General features: G+C 39.6%; 1 protein-coding gene across 1 annotated transcript in view; it reads left to right on the top strand.

Moving 5' to 3' along the window:
* FIGN (fidgetin) overlaps positions 1–13,247 on the top strand; it is a 125,861-nt gene that overhangs the window by 108,528 nt on the left and 4,086 nt on the right. The window contains 1 exon segment of the mRNA XM_005859382.2: positions 8,254–13,247. This exon segment is cut by the window's right edge and continues 4,086 nt beyond it. Coding sequence (XP_005859444.2) covers positions 8,254–10,508 — 2,255 coding nt within the window. The 3' untranslated portion in view covers positions 10,509–13,247.

Genomic DNA, 13,247 nt, shown 5'->3' with positions numbered 1-13,247 from the left:
ATTTGGTCACGTTTTGGTGAGTAAATATTTTGTTGCTGTGAATAAAATTTAATGACTTTTAGGGAAACTAATTCAGATCATAAGCTACCCACAAAGTTAGTTGAAGGACAGGGTATATACCATTCGTGTCCAAGTCATGGTGCCTGTAACACTGAATACAGGCTCTGCCTAAGCCCAAAGATCAGTTGATCTTCCAGATACCATCCACCCAACAGCTTTCTATAAGAAATAAGAAGTATAACTTTGTAGTCATTTAAGCAGGCCCTCAAGAGTTATACCAAAGCTCATGACTGGCTGTTAAATGAAGCTTTGGTTTTGGTATCAGAACCTCTGGCAGATTCAAAGGAACATTAGGGATGGCATGGACTGACACAGGAAAATAGCTAGGAGAAGTATCTGACGCATCACAACCAAGGGGAACAGACTGAAATAACAGCAATCTGGAAACCAGTGTTTTGTTTTTAATCATTATTCATCATACTATTGTATCAATGAGACTCAGTCAACAAGAAAAGTATCAATTATTTTATCAGTGCCCAGATTAAGAGGGCAGGAATACATTTAATGAATAGTATTTGGAAACATTTTGTTCTAAAGGGACTACTTTAAAAAAAAAAGATTAAGAGCACTAGTACTTTTTAAGAAAATATAATTAAGTTATAAGCCAGAGCTTTAAGCTTCATAGTGAAATCATAAATTCAATTGCTTACATGACCAGTAAATATGGTAAAAATACCTTGATGTTGTAATAGGGAAGAGGGGGCGCCATGACAAGCTGGATGGCATGCCATGTCCAAAGTGGGCAGATGGTCATCAGATCCAGCCAACTGTTGCCCGGCAAGAATGAGTTCTGGTATTATAAGATCATTCAACTTGAACAAAAGGGAAATAGAAGAATTCTTTTATATAAAGTTGGCTGATTGCAAAACCCTGTGCTGGCCAAACAAAACATGGCTGCCGGCTGCAGGCTACAGGCTGCCCACAGACTGTCAGGTGGCAATTTTTCTGTTAGAGGGTGAGGTATTTGAACTATATTTACTAAGGACCATTTAGCCAGAAATGCCTTCATGATTGTTAAAAGGGATTGTTTTATGCAAATAAGATGGAATGGGGGGAGAAAGTAATTTGCTGCAAAATGTATTATAATTTGGAGTCTTGAGGTGTGAAAGTGTGATTTAAAGAGAAAAACCATTTGACAGCCTTGCTATATAATTAGAACATCTTATTTTGAGACTGTTGAGTTTTGAGATCATTCTTAACTGGTTTTAAACCTCTAAGTATTTTGTTCCTTAGCTGTGGTCTCTACAACATTGAGTCAAAAATAACATTAAAAATAAAATGCTATGAAAAATTTTTGAATTTTTGACACCTTTTTGATTAAGGAGATCATGCTCTGTGTTTTGCTGAGTATTAAAGAATTTTTATACCATTTTTATAACCAAGATTCCCACTGGAAAATTTCCTTCTCAGTAGATGTCCTGGCATTAAAGAAAAAGTGATTTATAAATTCTAGGAGTGATTTTACTTTTTTCTGTCTAGTCAGTTTTGTTTTTAATGCACCTCTTGCTTTTTTTTCAAAATAAAAGAATAACAAAAGTATTTGTACACAGTTGCAAAATATTTTCCCAAGTATTACTTAAGGTAATCTTAACAGTCCAGTAGCATATTATACCACTGCCATCCACATTTTCATAGCTGAGTGTGATATGCTTGACTTCACCAAGATTAGAACAAATACATGATGGGATGAGCAAAGCCAGTAATCTGGTTCTCAAGCTTCTGATATTCACTTGTCAAACACAACTCTAGAACCTTCTTTATGTTATCTCCAGTTTCTTTCTATCCTAACAATCTAGCAACAGCCTCCAAATAAAACTGTGTCAGACAAAATAGTATTCAACCCCACAGAACACCATAGTAAGTGACGTTACCACATGGTAACCGGGGCTGTTTGGATTGGGGACTAGGTCACTTTAAAGTTCCCTTAATCTTTAAAATCAAAGACTCTAATTTTAGAGAATTTAGAATGTAAATTGTTATTGAATGTATTGGGGTGACACTGGTTAGAAAAATTATACAGGTTTCAGGTGTACATTTCCAAAACCCATCATCTGTATTGTGTGTTCACCTCCCTAAGTCAAATCTACTTCCTTCACCCTTTATTCCCCCCTACCCTCCTCTGCCTCCCACCTCCACCTCCCAGAAATCACCATTCTGTTGTCCTTGTCCATGAGGTTTTTTTCCCTTTATTTTTCTTTTTTGCTCGATCCCAACACCCTCTCACCCAGCTTCCCTACCCCTCTGACAGCCTACAGCCTGCTCTCTATCTATGAGTTTGTCTCTGTTTTGCTTGTTACTTACTTTATTGGATTCCACATATGAGTGAATGTAAAATTATAAAGAAGATAGAAAGCTGGAAAAGTTTCATTGCCTGGTAAACTGATTCCCCCTGATTTAAATTCTTAGAATTGAATCACAAAGGTTTACACATAGTGGGCCCTCAGTTTGTTGACCTTCACACGTAGTGCGACCTCAGTTTGTTGACTAAATGAACAGTTCCTACATCAAATTCATTTTATAAAGGACTTCTAATTTTAGTGTTCTGAAGATGGAACCAAATTAAATGTATTAAAGAGAATATGTAATTCATGTGTTTCTTCCCTTCACTTTTGCCTTACTATTACTTTCTGATAAGACATCACATTTTCAGGCTAGGAATGATCAGGAAATGGACTGGGGAAGTTTTTCGTTCAAATGGTTTAGTTCAGATCAAGTGTGTTGGCCTCTTGGTTTATGAAGGTCAGTACACAAAAGAAGACTGATGCAGCCCAGCCAGTGTGACTCAATGGTTGAGCATCGACCTATGAACCAGGAGGTCATGGTTTGATACCTGTCAGGACACATGCCCGGGTTGCAGGCTCGATCCCCAGTGTGGGGCATGCAGAAGGCAGCCAATCAATAATTCTTTCTCATCATCAATGTTTCTGTCTCTTTCTTCCTCTCCCTTACTCTCTGAAATAAATAAAAAATATATATATTTTTTAAAAAGTAGACTGCTGCAGAGTCTGCTCAGACATTTCATTTGGTCATCACTCCCCCTTGAAGAATAATGGTCAGCAGGTATTGCAAGGCACCAGTTTTCAGTACCAGGAAGTTTGTAAGCCCTCTCAGAAGGCTCATCACTGCATGAACCTATATTTTTAGCCAATGAATTTGCTCCCCTCTAATTGAAATGTTAAAGCTGTGTGTGTTCTGCCATGTCCCACCTATGAGATGATGAATCTGCTGCACTGGTAGGCTGAGGGGGCTGGAAACTGTAATTACTTGTTATAGTCACCCTAGTAGTAATTGTTTTCTAGAGAGAAACCATGGTAAATATGGTACTATATATTTTGAAATATATTATAAAAAATACTAATGAAAGCTTGAGAGGTGCAGTAACCCAAAGGAGTGAGTGCAATGAGTGCAGTGACGTTGCAGGCCTGTGAGAGTGCTGTGCAGCCATCCTAGAGCAGCCAGCCCTGTGCCTGCAGGTGTTTGCCTCGGGTCCCTGCCCTTAGGAAGTCTGAGAACACCCGACAAATGAAGGCAGAGTCCCTAGCAGGCAGAATTACCCCATGGGAACCTGGTAGAGGAGAACAGCTTTTTTAGACCTGATGAACTGCTGAATAGCATGTGTGTGTTACGGGTGGGGGTGGAGTAGTGAGTGCCTTAGATTAATATTTCCAGGAATGTGTGCTAAAAATAGATTCTAGCAGGCTTAGTCTTTTATTTCAGTTTCCTCCCATTCAGAAAGTTGTTTTTATATCCTTCATTTTCCTATACGAGAGCTTCTTGATAATTTGGAAGCTGAGACAGAGCTGTGAAGGGTGCCACAATTGTTTCCAGTTGTTTCATTTCAAAATTGTGAAAATGTAGGAAGTAAAGCGAGGAGGCAGCAACTGTTTAGTAATTAAAGATAAGTTATGAAATGGTCGTAAGGATAACAATGGAAAATGTTATGCAAACTGCCCAGTTTTATGGGAAATATAGACTTGTTCATTTGTACACACATAAATTAATCCTATAACAATAAAACAACAAAATGCTCCGGCTTTCTACTGTAGAACCTGCCGTTCTTGTGTAACATGGAAAAGTATCTTAAAAGCAATTTTCTATTAAATTACACATTTTTTAAAACAAACACATTGCATTGTAAAATTTGCCAGCTGTATTAATAATTATCTGATCCTATCAAACATAAAAATTGATGTTTTGGAGCAATTCTTCAATTACCTTTAAGAACTATTTTTTCTTAATTTTCGCTGTTTTCTGAGTTTTTATTGTACTTATGTAAGCTATTAATAACAGCAGTGGGAGTTATTTTTTTTTTTTTGGAATCACGTCTCTAATAATGTTTAAGATGGTATTGTTTCTGAGGTTTTTCTCTTCGTGTTTCAAAAAGAAACCATATAAAAGCTGTTTTTAAAACCCATCTTATTATTTGGGTGCCAAGTTAAGTGGCAGGCATCTGCTGCTTCTCACTCACAGATAACAGCAATACAGTAAAAGGGAGCGTGCTTTTTTGTTCAAAGAACATTTAACAGTATGTTTTTCATCCATTTCACATCAGACATATCACCACCAATAAACGGAGCAATAATAACAACAACAAAAATAAGTTTGGTTCTACTTTCAATTGGCATTAAAATTCAAGACACCGATGAGAAAGCTCTTTGTGCTCGCAAGGCCAGGACAGTGTCCTGAACACTAGCTTCCTCGGCACCTACTGATAGTAAGAACTAGACGGTAAACTATTAACTTCCCTATTTAAACAATACTAATGACTTTAAAGCACTAGCTAAGTCCTTGTGTTTCAGGGATGTGAGTAATTCCCTTCCTTTAAGTTTATTTAATCAAAGCTCAATCTTGCCTTTTGCAGCCCTGCTAAGGTTATTGTTATTTAGTATGAATCAATAAATAAACTTTCAATAATCTTGGTAATCACATCCAAAAATAGCCTGAGAATCAAAAAGCAATTGTGTTTCCCATAATTGTTCCAAATAGATAATGTTGATAGGATCTTTGCTTAATTTCTGATGAAACAGAAATCTTATGAAATTTAATTCGTTTTGCCAGAGCCTAAGCAAAAAGGCCCAGTGAAAATAGCCAACCTACTTGATTTAAACTTTATATTCCTGTCTCTTATAGGGATTATACCTTACCAAGATTACTTTATGTGTATTGGTATAAATGGTTAATTTATAAGGAAAAAAATTTAAGCCAGTACAGGCGGAAGGCTGCCCATCATTTTTGTTTTGTTTTGTTTTTAATAATTATTCTAAATCCAAAGCTAAAGAAGTGTTATTTTGTTTTTTACAATGAGCATTTTTAATATCATTTTTGTTATGTATGTGTGTTAACTCATGAAAACAATGGCTTACCTCAGCTCACTGAAAGGAAACCAGGCCCTTTAACATGTGTGTTGTGTTGTCTGGTGTGGTGTTGTGTTGTGGTGCACTTGTAGTAAATCCCATTGCCTGTGACTCCTAAATTATTTTCTGAAACCTTGTTTCAAGACATTTATTTAAATGTTTATTCTGTATCAGTCTAATCAAATTCTTACTCATAGCATATGTGTATTCTTATGTTCTCAACACTGTATTTTGATAGTCTTAACGAAAAAAAAAATCCTAATAGAAATTCCCTGGAAATAATTTACAGGACTAATGAATTTGTAGGTCTTTTAGACAGCTCTCCATTACAGTCACATTAATATTCTCTCCTTCTTATAAGGCTTGAAGTAAATCCCATGACACTAGAAGAATTTAGATACTGATTACTTGCGATTGGTTCCTGGTGATTTGCTCTTAATAATTTCCAGTTGAATTTAATGAAAGTATGATTCCTGAAATGCTGCTTCATTAAAATTGCATCTTTTCCCCTTTAAGTATGGTTTCGATCATTTCACCCATTTTGTGGTATGTTTTCCTCCTCCTTAAAAAATAACAATTGAGAAAACAGAAACAATTAAGAATATCACTTTAGTTCTTCCTTGAACTCACACCGAGTTTCTCAGAGTGAAATGATACAAGCTGCATTTCACCCAGATTTACAATTTATTTATTTATTATCTTACTTTATTATTTTGCAATTTGATGAGATTGTTTCTAAAAGACAGACTTTGAAAAGCGGGAAAGTGAAGAAGGAATCTGTTGCATGTACAAGAGGTCTTTAGTAGCAAGGCCTTTAGTATTTTTACTAAAAAAAATGGTAAAGCTTGATTAAGTTATGCTGTGCAGCTTTCGGACTTAATTTAACTGAGATGGTGATTTGCAAATGAATGTCTACATGGATCCTTTTAAAAAATCCAAATGCAAATGAGTACAACTGTAGTAAAATATATTTGCAAATGAATCCTGTTGCTTTATTCATTTATTGTGTAATTACTGCAATCCTTCCTACCTTGTTTTCAGTATTTTTTAATCATTAAGTTGGAAGCATGACAGCAGTGCCAGCCCTGGCATGATTCTCTTTGACTAAAACCTTGTAAATTAACACAATTAGCACAGCATCATCCCGCTAATTAACTTCCAGTGTCTGGTGCAATGGTTTTGCAAACAAGGAAGAGGGAGTCAGAAGGGAATCAACATGCCATTCTGTTACCAAACTCTGTGCTATGTTCAGATTTGCTCAGTAAGTCAAAGCTGGCTGTGTCAGAAGCCAGTCAGGCAATGAAGAGCTAAAGGGTTTGGAGGAAGAAAGCAGAGGTGGGTAGGAGCTGTCAAAATAGGCTGGGAAATTCAGAGGAGAGCTGATGCCACAGAAGCTTCATTTAGACCAGGCCTCCTTCTTATCAAGGAATCTCTGCCAGAGGGCACAAGACAGTTTGCAAAATTCACTTTGGGTCATACAAAGGAGATTAAGGAGGCCTGCTTAATACAGCTGAACCAGACTAGCAAGTGTTCCAAGGAAGCAGAGATTAGGATGGGATGAGCCGGCCCTGGGAAATAGAACAGGGTTCAGCACTCTTCTGTCACTAACTGCATGTGAGGCCTCGAGGGTGCATTATGAATCCCTTTGGGTGTGAGAAGGTAATTTCTAAGGTCTCTTTTAAACTGTAAAATTCAAATGATTCTGATTCTAACTGCTTAGCATTTTCTTTTCAGTGAGAAAATACTCTTGTTTTATACTTGAATACATAGTCACCTTGCTTCAGTTAGTAATCTAACAGATGCTACAATTACCCATAGCAATCCATTACAGAGTTGTACTATTCCAGTGTCTGCCACACACTGCTTCCCATGGAAATATAGAGTGAGACTCCAGATTCTCTTATTCTCTTTCTAATCTTATCTTCCTATTCACCTCTCTCTCTAGAGAGAGAGACAGAGAATCTTCTCTCCTCTTAGTAGCTTGGAGGCTCTAAGGCAGAGAGAAGGATTATAAGAGAAGGAGGGAGGATGCTAGCTAGAAGACCGGCAGACAAGTGATGCCTGTATCTTTTTTTCAGGGGCTCAACAACAGGACTGAGAGGCAGAAAGGAGCCAGTTGTAATTCATACCGAGTTGTGGGCTTTGTGCGATGAAAGCGATGGAGCGCTGCCTGGGAGATTGCTTTGCTGCACTCCACGAAACAGATTTGAAACTGTCGTGGGCCACTTTAGATGAGAGTTGGATTATGGAATGACCTGCTCTGTCTGTGTCATATTGTTCTGTGCAGGGAGCATTATACTGTGCTAACTAGGTGTTCAGTACCAAATAAGAGGGGTATCCTAGATGTGATCTGTCAGCTGTGTCTCATTTTTATATTGGCTAAAATATAAAACAGAAACTGTGATGTGGAAGAGACAGAATAGCTAGATATCGCACATTAATACAATCACTTGCTAGATATTTAAAATGTCTGCATATTTTATTGTAAGAACCTAGGATTGAATTCTAACTTGGCAGGAATGTGTGTGTACATATATATGTGTTTCTCTGTGTGTAGCGAGTGACTTAATAGGCTTAACAGAAATACATTTGCTTATGAGTTAAAAATGGGAAAAAATTTAGGTCTTCTACAGAGTTTTCATTTGAATTCAGTTTATTTTTTTTTATACAGGGCTGAAATTCAATCCATTTTAAAGTATGCATATTGTAGAGATTATGACAGATATTACAAACTGGGGGAATATTTTATAATGTTGATATTATTGGTAGAAAATAATAGGTAACAAAAGAAGTTCTGATGAGTATCTAAGTAACAACTTTCCCCCACCCCCATCCTTAGGCTTGAAGATGCAGTGGACGCCGGAGCATGCCCAGTGGCCAGAACAGCACTTTGACATCACCTCGACCACTCGGTCTCCTGCCCACAAAGTCGAAGCCTACAGAGGTCATTTGCAGCGCACCTATCAGTATGCCTGGGCGAATGATGACATCTCTGCTCTGACTGCATCCAACCTACTAAAAAAATATGCAGAGAAGTATTCTGGCATTTTGGAGGGCCCCGTGGACCGACCTGTACTCAGCAACTACTCAGACCCACCTTCAGGACTAGTGAATGGTCGGAAGAATGAAAACGAGCCCTGGCAGCCGTCCTTGAATTCAGAAGCCGTTTATCCCATGAACTGTGTCCCGGATGTTATCACTGCCAGCAAAGCTGGAGTCAGTTCAGCCCTCCCTCCAGCAGATGTCTCTGCAAGTATAGGGAGCTCTCCTGGGGTGGCCAGCAACCTGACAGAACCCAGTTATTCCAGTAGTACCTGTGGAAGCCACACTGTACCTAGTCTTCATGCAGGGCTCCCATCTCAGGAATATGCCCCAGGATACAACGGATCTTATTTGCATTCTACGTACAGTGGCCAACCAGCACCCGCACTTCCTTCGCCTCATCCATCTCCTTTGCATAGTTCTGGGCTCCTGCAGCCACCACCACCGCCTCCTCCGCCACCAGCCCTGGTCCCAGGCTACAATGGGACTTCTAACCTCTCTAGTTATAGCTATCCCTCTGCTAGCTATCCCCCTCAGACTGCGGTGGGGTCTGGTTATAGCCCTGGGGGGGCACCCCCTCCTCCTTCAGCATACCTGCCTTCAGGAATTCCTGCTCCCACCCCTCTGCCCCCTACCACTGTTCCTGGCTACACCTACCAGGGTCACGGTTTGACACCTATCGCACCCTCGGCCCTGACAAACAGTTCGGCGAGTTCTCTCAAAAGAAAAGCTTTCTATATGGCAGGGCAGGGCGATATGGACTCCAGTTATGGAAATTACAGCTATGGCCAACAGAGATCGACACAGAGTCCTATGTACAGAATGCCCGACAACAGCATTTCAAACTCAAATCGGGGGAATGGCTTTGACAGAAGTGCTGAAGCATCATCCTTGGCATTTAAGCCAACGAAGCAGCTAATGTCCTCTGAACAGCAGAGAAAATTCAGCAGCCAGTCCAGTAGGGCTCTGACCCCGCCTTCCTACAGTACTGCTAAAAATTCACTGGGCTCGAGATCCAGCGAACCCTTTGGGAAGTACACGTCGCCAGTGATGAGTGAGCATGGGGACGAGCACAGGCAGCTCCTCTCTCACCCCATGCCAGGCCCTGGGCTCCGTGCAGCTACCTCATCCAACCACTCTGTGGACGAGCAACTGAAGAATACTGACACGCACCTCCTTGACCTGGTCACCAACGAGATCATCACCCAAGGACCACCAGTGGACTGGGGTGACATTGCTGGTCTGGACCTGGTCAAGGCCGTCATTAAAGAGGAGGTTTTATGGCCAGTGCTGAGGTCCGATGCCTTCAGTGGACTGACGGCCTTACCTCGGAGCATCCTTTTGTTTGGACCTCGAGGAACAGGCAAAACATTATTGGGCAGATGCATCGCTAGTCAGCTGGGGGCCACGTTTTTCAAAATCGCTGGTTCTGGACTCGTTGCCAAGTGGTTAGGAGAAGCGGAGAAAATCATCCATGCCTCTTTCCTTGTGGCCAGGTGTCGCCAGCCCTCCGTGATCTTTGTCAGTGACATTGACCTGCTTCTCTCCTCTCAAGTGAGTGAGGAGCACAGTCCAGTCAGTCGGATGAGAACCGAATTTCTGATGCAGCTGGACACTGTACTAACTTCGGCTGAGGACCAAATCGTAGTAATTTGTGCCACCAGTAAACCCGAGGAAATAGATGAATCTCTTCGGAGGTACTTCATGAAACGACTTTTAATCCCACTTCCTGACAGCACAGCGAGGCACCAGATAATAGTACAACTGCTCTCACAGCACAATTACTGTCTCAATGAAAAGGAGTTTGCACTGCTCGTCCAGCGCACAGAAGGCTTTTCTGGACTTGACGTGGCTCATTTGTGTCAGGAAGCGGCAGTGGGCCCCCTCCACGCCATGCCGGCCACAGACCTTTCAGCCATCATGCCCAGCCAGTTGAGGCCCGTTACATATCAAGACTTTGAAAATGCTTTCTGCAAGATTCAGCCTAGCATATCTCAAAAAGAGCTTGATATGTATGTTGAATGGAACAAAATGTTTGGTTGCAGTCAGTGATAACTTCTTTTAAAAAGTGTAATGAATGTTGGCACACACACATAAAACCTGCTACATAGGGTATAGAGCCCCTTTCCAGTAGTGTTTAAATTGCAAAGGGTACTGGGGAAGATGATGATTAAGTTGCATCTTTAGAGTCAGGGTAGATTTGGAGGGGAAAAAAAAATGCATCGAATGAGAGCATCCGATTTGAAAGCCCCAGATGACAGAGAGCATCTGTGGATGCTCAGTTCGGCTCACGCTAGACAACACTCACCAAGGAGCAAGGTGCAAGTGTGTTGACTTCGGAAGGACATGAACCTCGTGTGTTGATTCCATTCTGCTGTTCTCGAGATTTAGTTGCTGTCAAGTGCCTGGAGTGGTGCTTTATTTTTTTGTTTGCCTCACAATTACATTGGTGGCATGTGCTAATATAAAGAGCTTTAACTTCAAACATTAGTGGACTAAAGAGATGAACGGTTGTGTTATGACAGAAAACCAGATTTTTGCCATTTTAAGAGCAACAGTATTCCTCAATCCTGTCTGTTCTGTGGTATTAAGCTAAGAACAGGTAAAACAGGGTAACGGTAATCTGGACCTTAATTTCTGCAGTTCATTTCTTTTAATGTTCTTGTCTGCAAAAACTCAGGAAAGCGATTGTGATTTGTACAGTACCTCAAAGGAATGTGTTGAAAGCACTATGTACTGCTGAGAGTAATGGGATAGGCTTCAATGTTACTTTATATTAAAATGTATGTTTACCTCAACGATTGGAAAATAGCAAGGAAAATTACTTTGAATGTATCCAGAAAAATAGTGAAGTGTGATACAACTGAATATTTACAATTTAAAGTAGAAATGGAAGGATTTTTTTTTAAAAAAAGCTTCTTTTACTAATTATGGGGAATTAACCAGAGCAGAGTCATTCTTTATGTCAGTCACTGCAAGAGTTCTTCGTACATTGCTCCTTGATAATGAAGTGAAAATGTTCTTAAAAGTTACACTGGTTAATGGAAAGCTCCTTACTCAGTTTGTGTTAGCGTCTAGGACAGTCAGCCACAAAACCTGTGTAGGACCCTGAAAGTCACAGTACCTAAAAACTAGGACTGCATTTTACTGCATAGGTGGGAGTGGAGGTGGTGGTTTGCAAGTTCTCTCTTAAAACTGCTGGGAATGGTGTCATTCTACTCACTAATCTAGCTTGTAGGCTTGCTGTGCTGTTTAACAGAATGCAAAGATAGCAACCAAATCAAACAAATAACTAAATAAATAAATACAAAACACAACCGACCAACTTACATATATATCCACAAAGAGCGTCTACATCCCCTCTCCTTCTTTTTGACTCCTCTCTTGTCAGTGCGATTTTGCTTCTCATTTTAAACTCTTCTGGGCTGTAGTGTCCCCACATTCATTTCTACCTCAGTTTTGTTACATTTCTCTTGGAAATTAAAGTAGAAAATTAGAAGTGGACACACACACAGGCACACACACACATACACGCTATAGCTTGCCAAACATGTCACTTTGTTTTCTTCCATCTTTTCCCATAAATCTAGTTCCCAAGTACATCGGTCTTCCTGCTTATGTCTACCTGATTCTAGCTCCCACCCCAATAGCATATGTGGCATTTTTCGTAATTTCGCATTCCTCTCCTGCTCCCCACCAAGTTGTTCTTTGTCTTCCTCTGTGCTTTCTGTGCAACTTCTCACTGGTAGCTGACTGACGCCCGGCAATGCCTCTGAACAGACACAATGTAGGCTGCAGCTTTCCAAAGCCACTGCCCATGCATAAGCAGACAGCCGGCTTTTTGAATGTATTTTTCCTTTTTTTTTTCTTCTCTCATTTTTTAATCAAGAGATGCAGTAACAAAACTGTTGCAAAGCACTGGCATTTTATGTATTCCAAAAGTGATGTACATTTTTTAAAACTTTAAATAAATGCAATGGGAAGCCCCAAGAAAGTTCTTTCTGTTTTTGTTTTTGTTTGCCCTTCAAATATTTTTACTGATTTCATCCCCAATGTCAAATTCTCTGAAACACAACATAGAGAAAGCTAATGAGAACGTCATGATATTTATGAAATTTTATGATGTTTGATCCATTACTCCTTGTTTTTATTATTTTCATATTGCTAAAAGCTGAGCAAATGAACCAGAATTTAATTTACTATGATATTCCAGGAATTAAAACTGTGCTTACATCTAAGTATTCCACATTAAAAAGCGGTGCCTTTCATTAAGGATACAAAAATACACCCTCTGCTTTTCACAAGTGAATAAATGCTACAATCGTATTCTGGCTCTACCCTGCACACCCCTTATTGTAAGGAAATTCTAATATCCCATTAACTTGTAGGTTCATATTGATCTCACTGACAAGTTTACTTTTGTACAGTACTGGCCTATTTTCTGTCTTTTAGACACTACATTTCATTTCCGCCAACATGCTGTGTTCACTTGAAAGCAACCGGCAAGTTTTGATAAATCCAGTCTTACTTAGACAACTTTGGAAAATCCAATATTGATCCATATTTTTTGTGGCTAGTAAGAGTTAATGCCAAATATATGACTGCACTATTATGTTTTACATGCATTTACAAAACTGAAAATGAAGTCAGACATACTGGCTTTTAGCTTTAAGTGACTTAATAATTACTTTGTGATATCAGTGGTCAAAAATCCATGTATTTAGGCAGAAGCTGAATTCATGTGTGAATTTCATTTAGCCTCCCGAATTCTAGGATTAGAGTTTGTAAGAC

Source organism: Myotis brandtii, unplaced genomic scaffold (assembly GCF_000412655.1).
Source record: "Myotis brandtii unplaced genomic scaffold, ASM41265v1 scaffold125, whole genome shotgun sequence".
Lineage (NCBI taxonomy): Eukaryota > Metazoa > Chordata > Mammalia > Chiroptera > Vespertilionidae > Myotis > Myotis brandtii.
The sequence above is the reverse complement of the archived record's forward strand: the minus strand, read 5'-3'. Positions and strand labels throughout refer to the sequence as shown.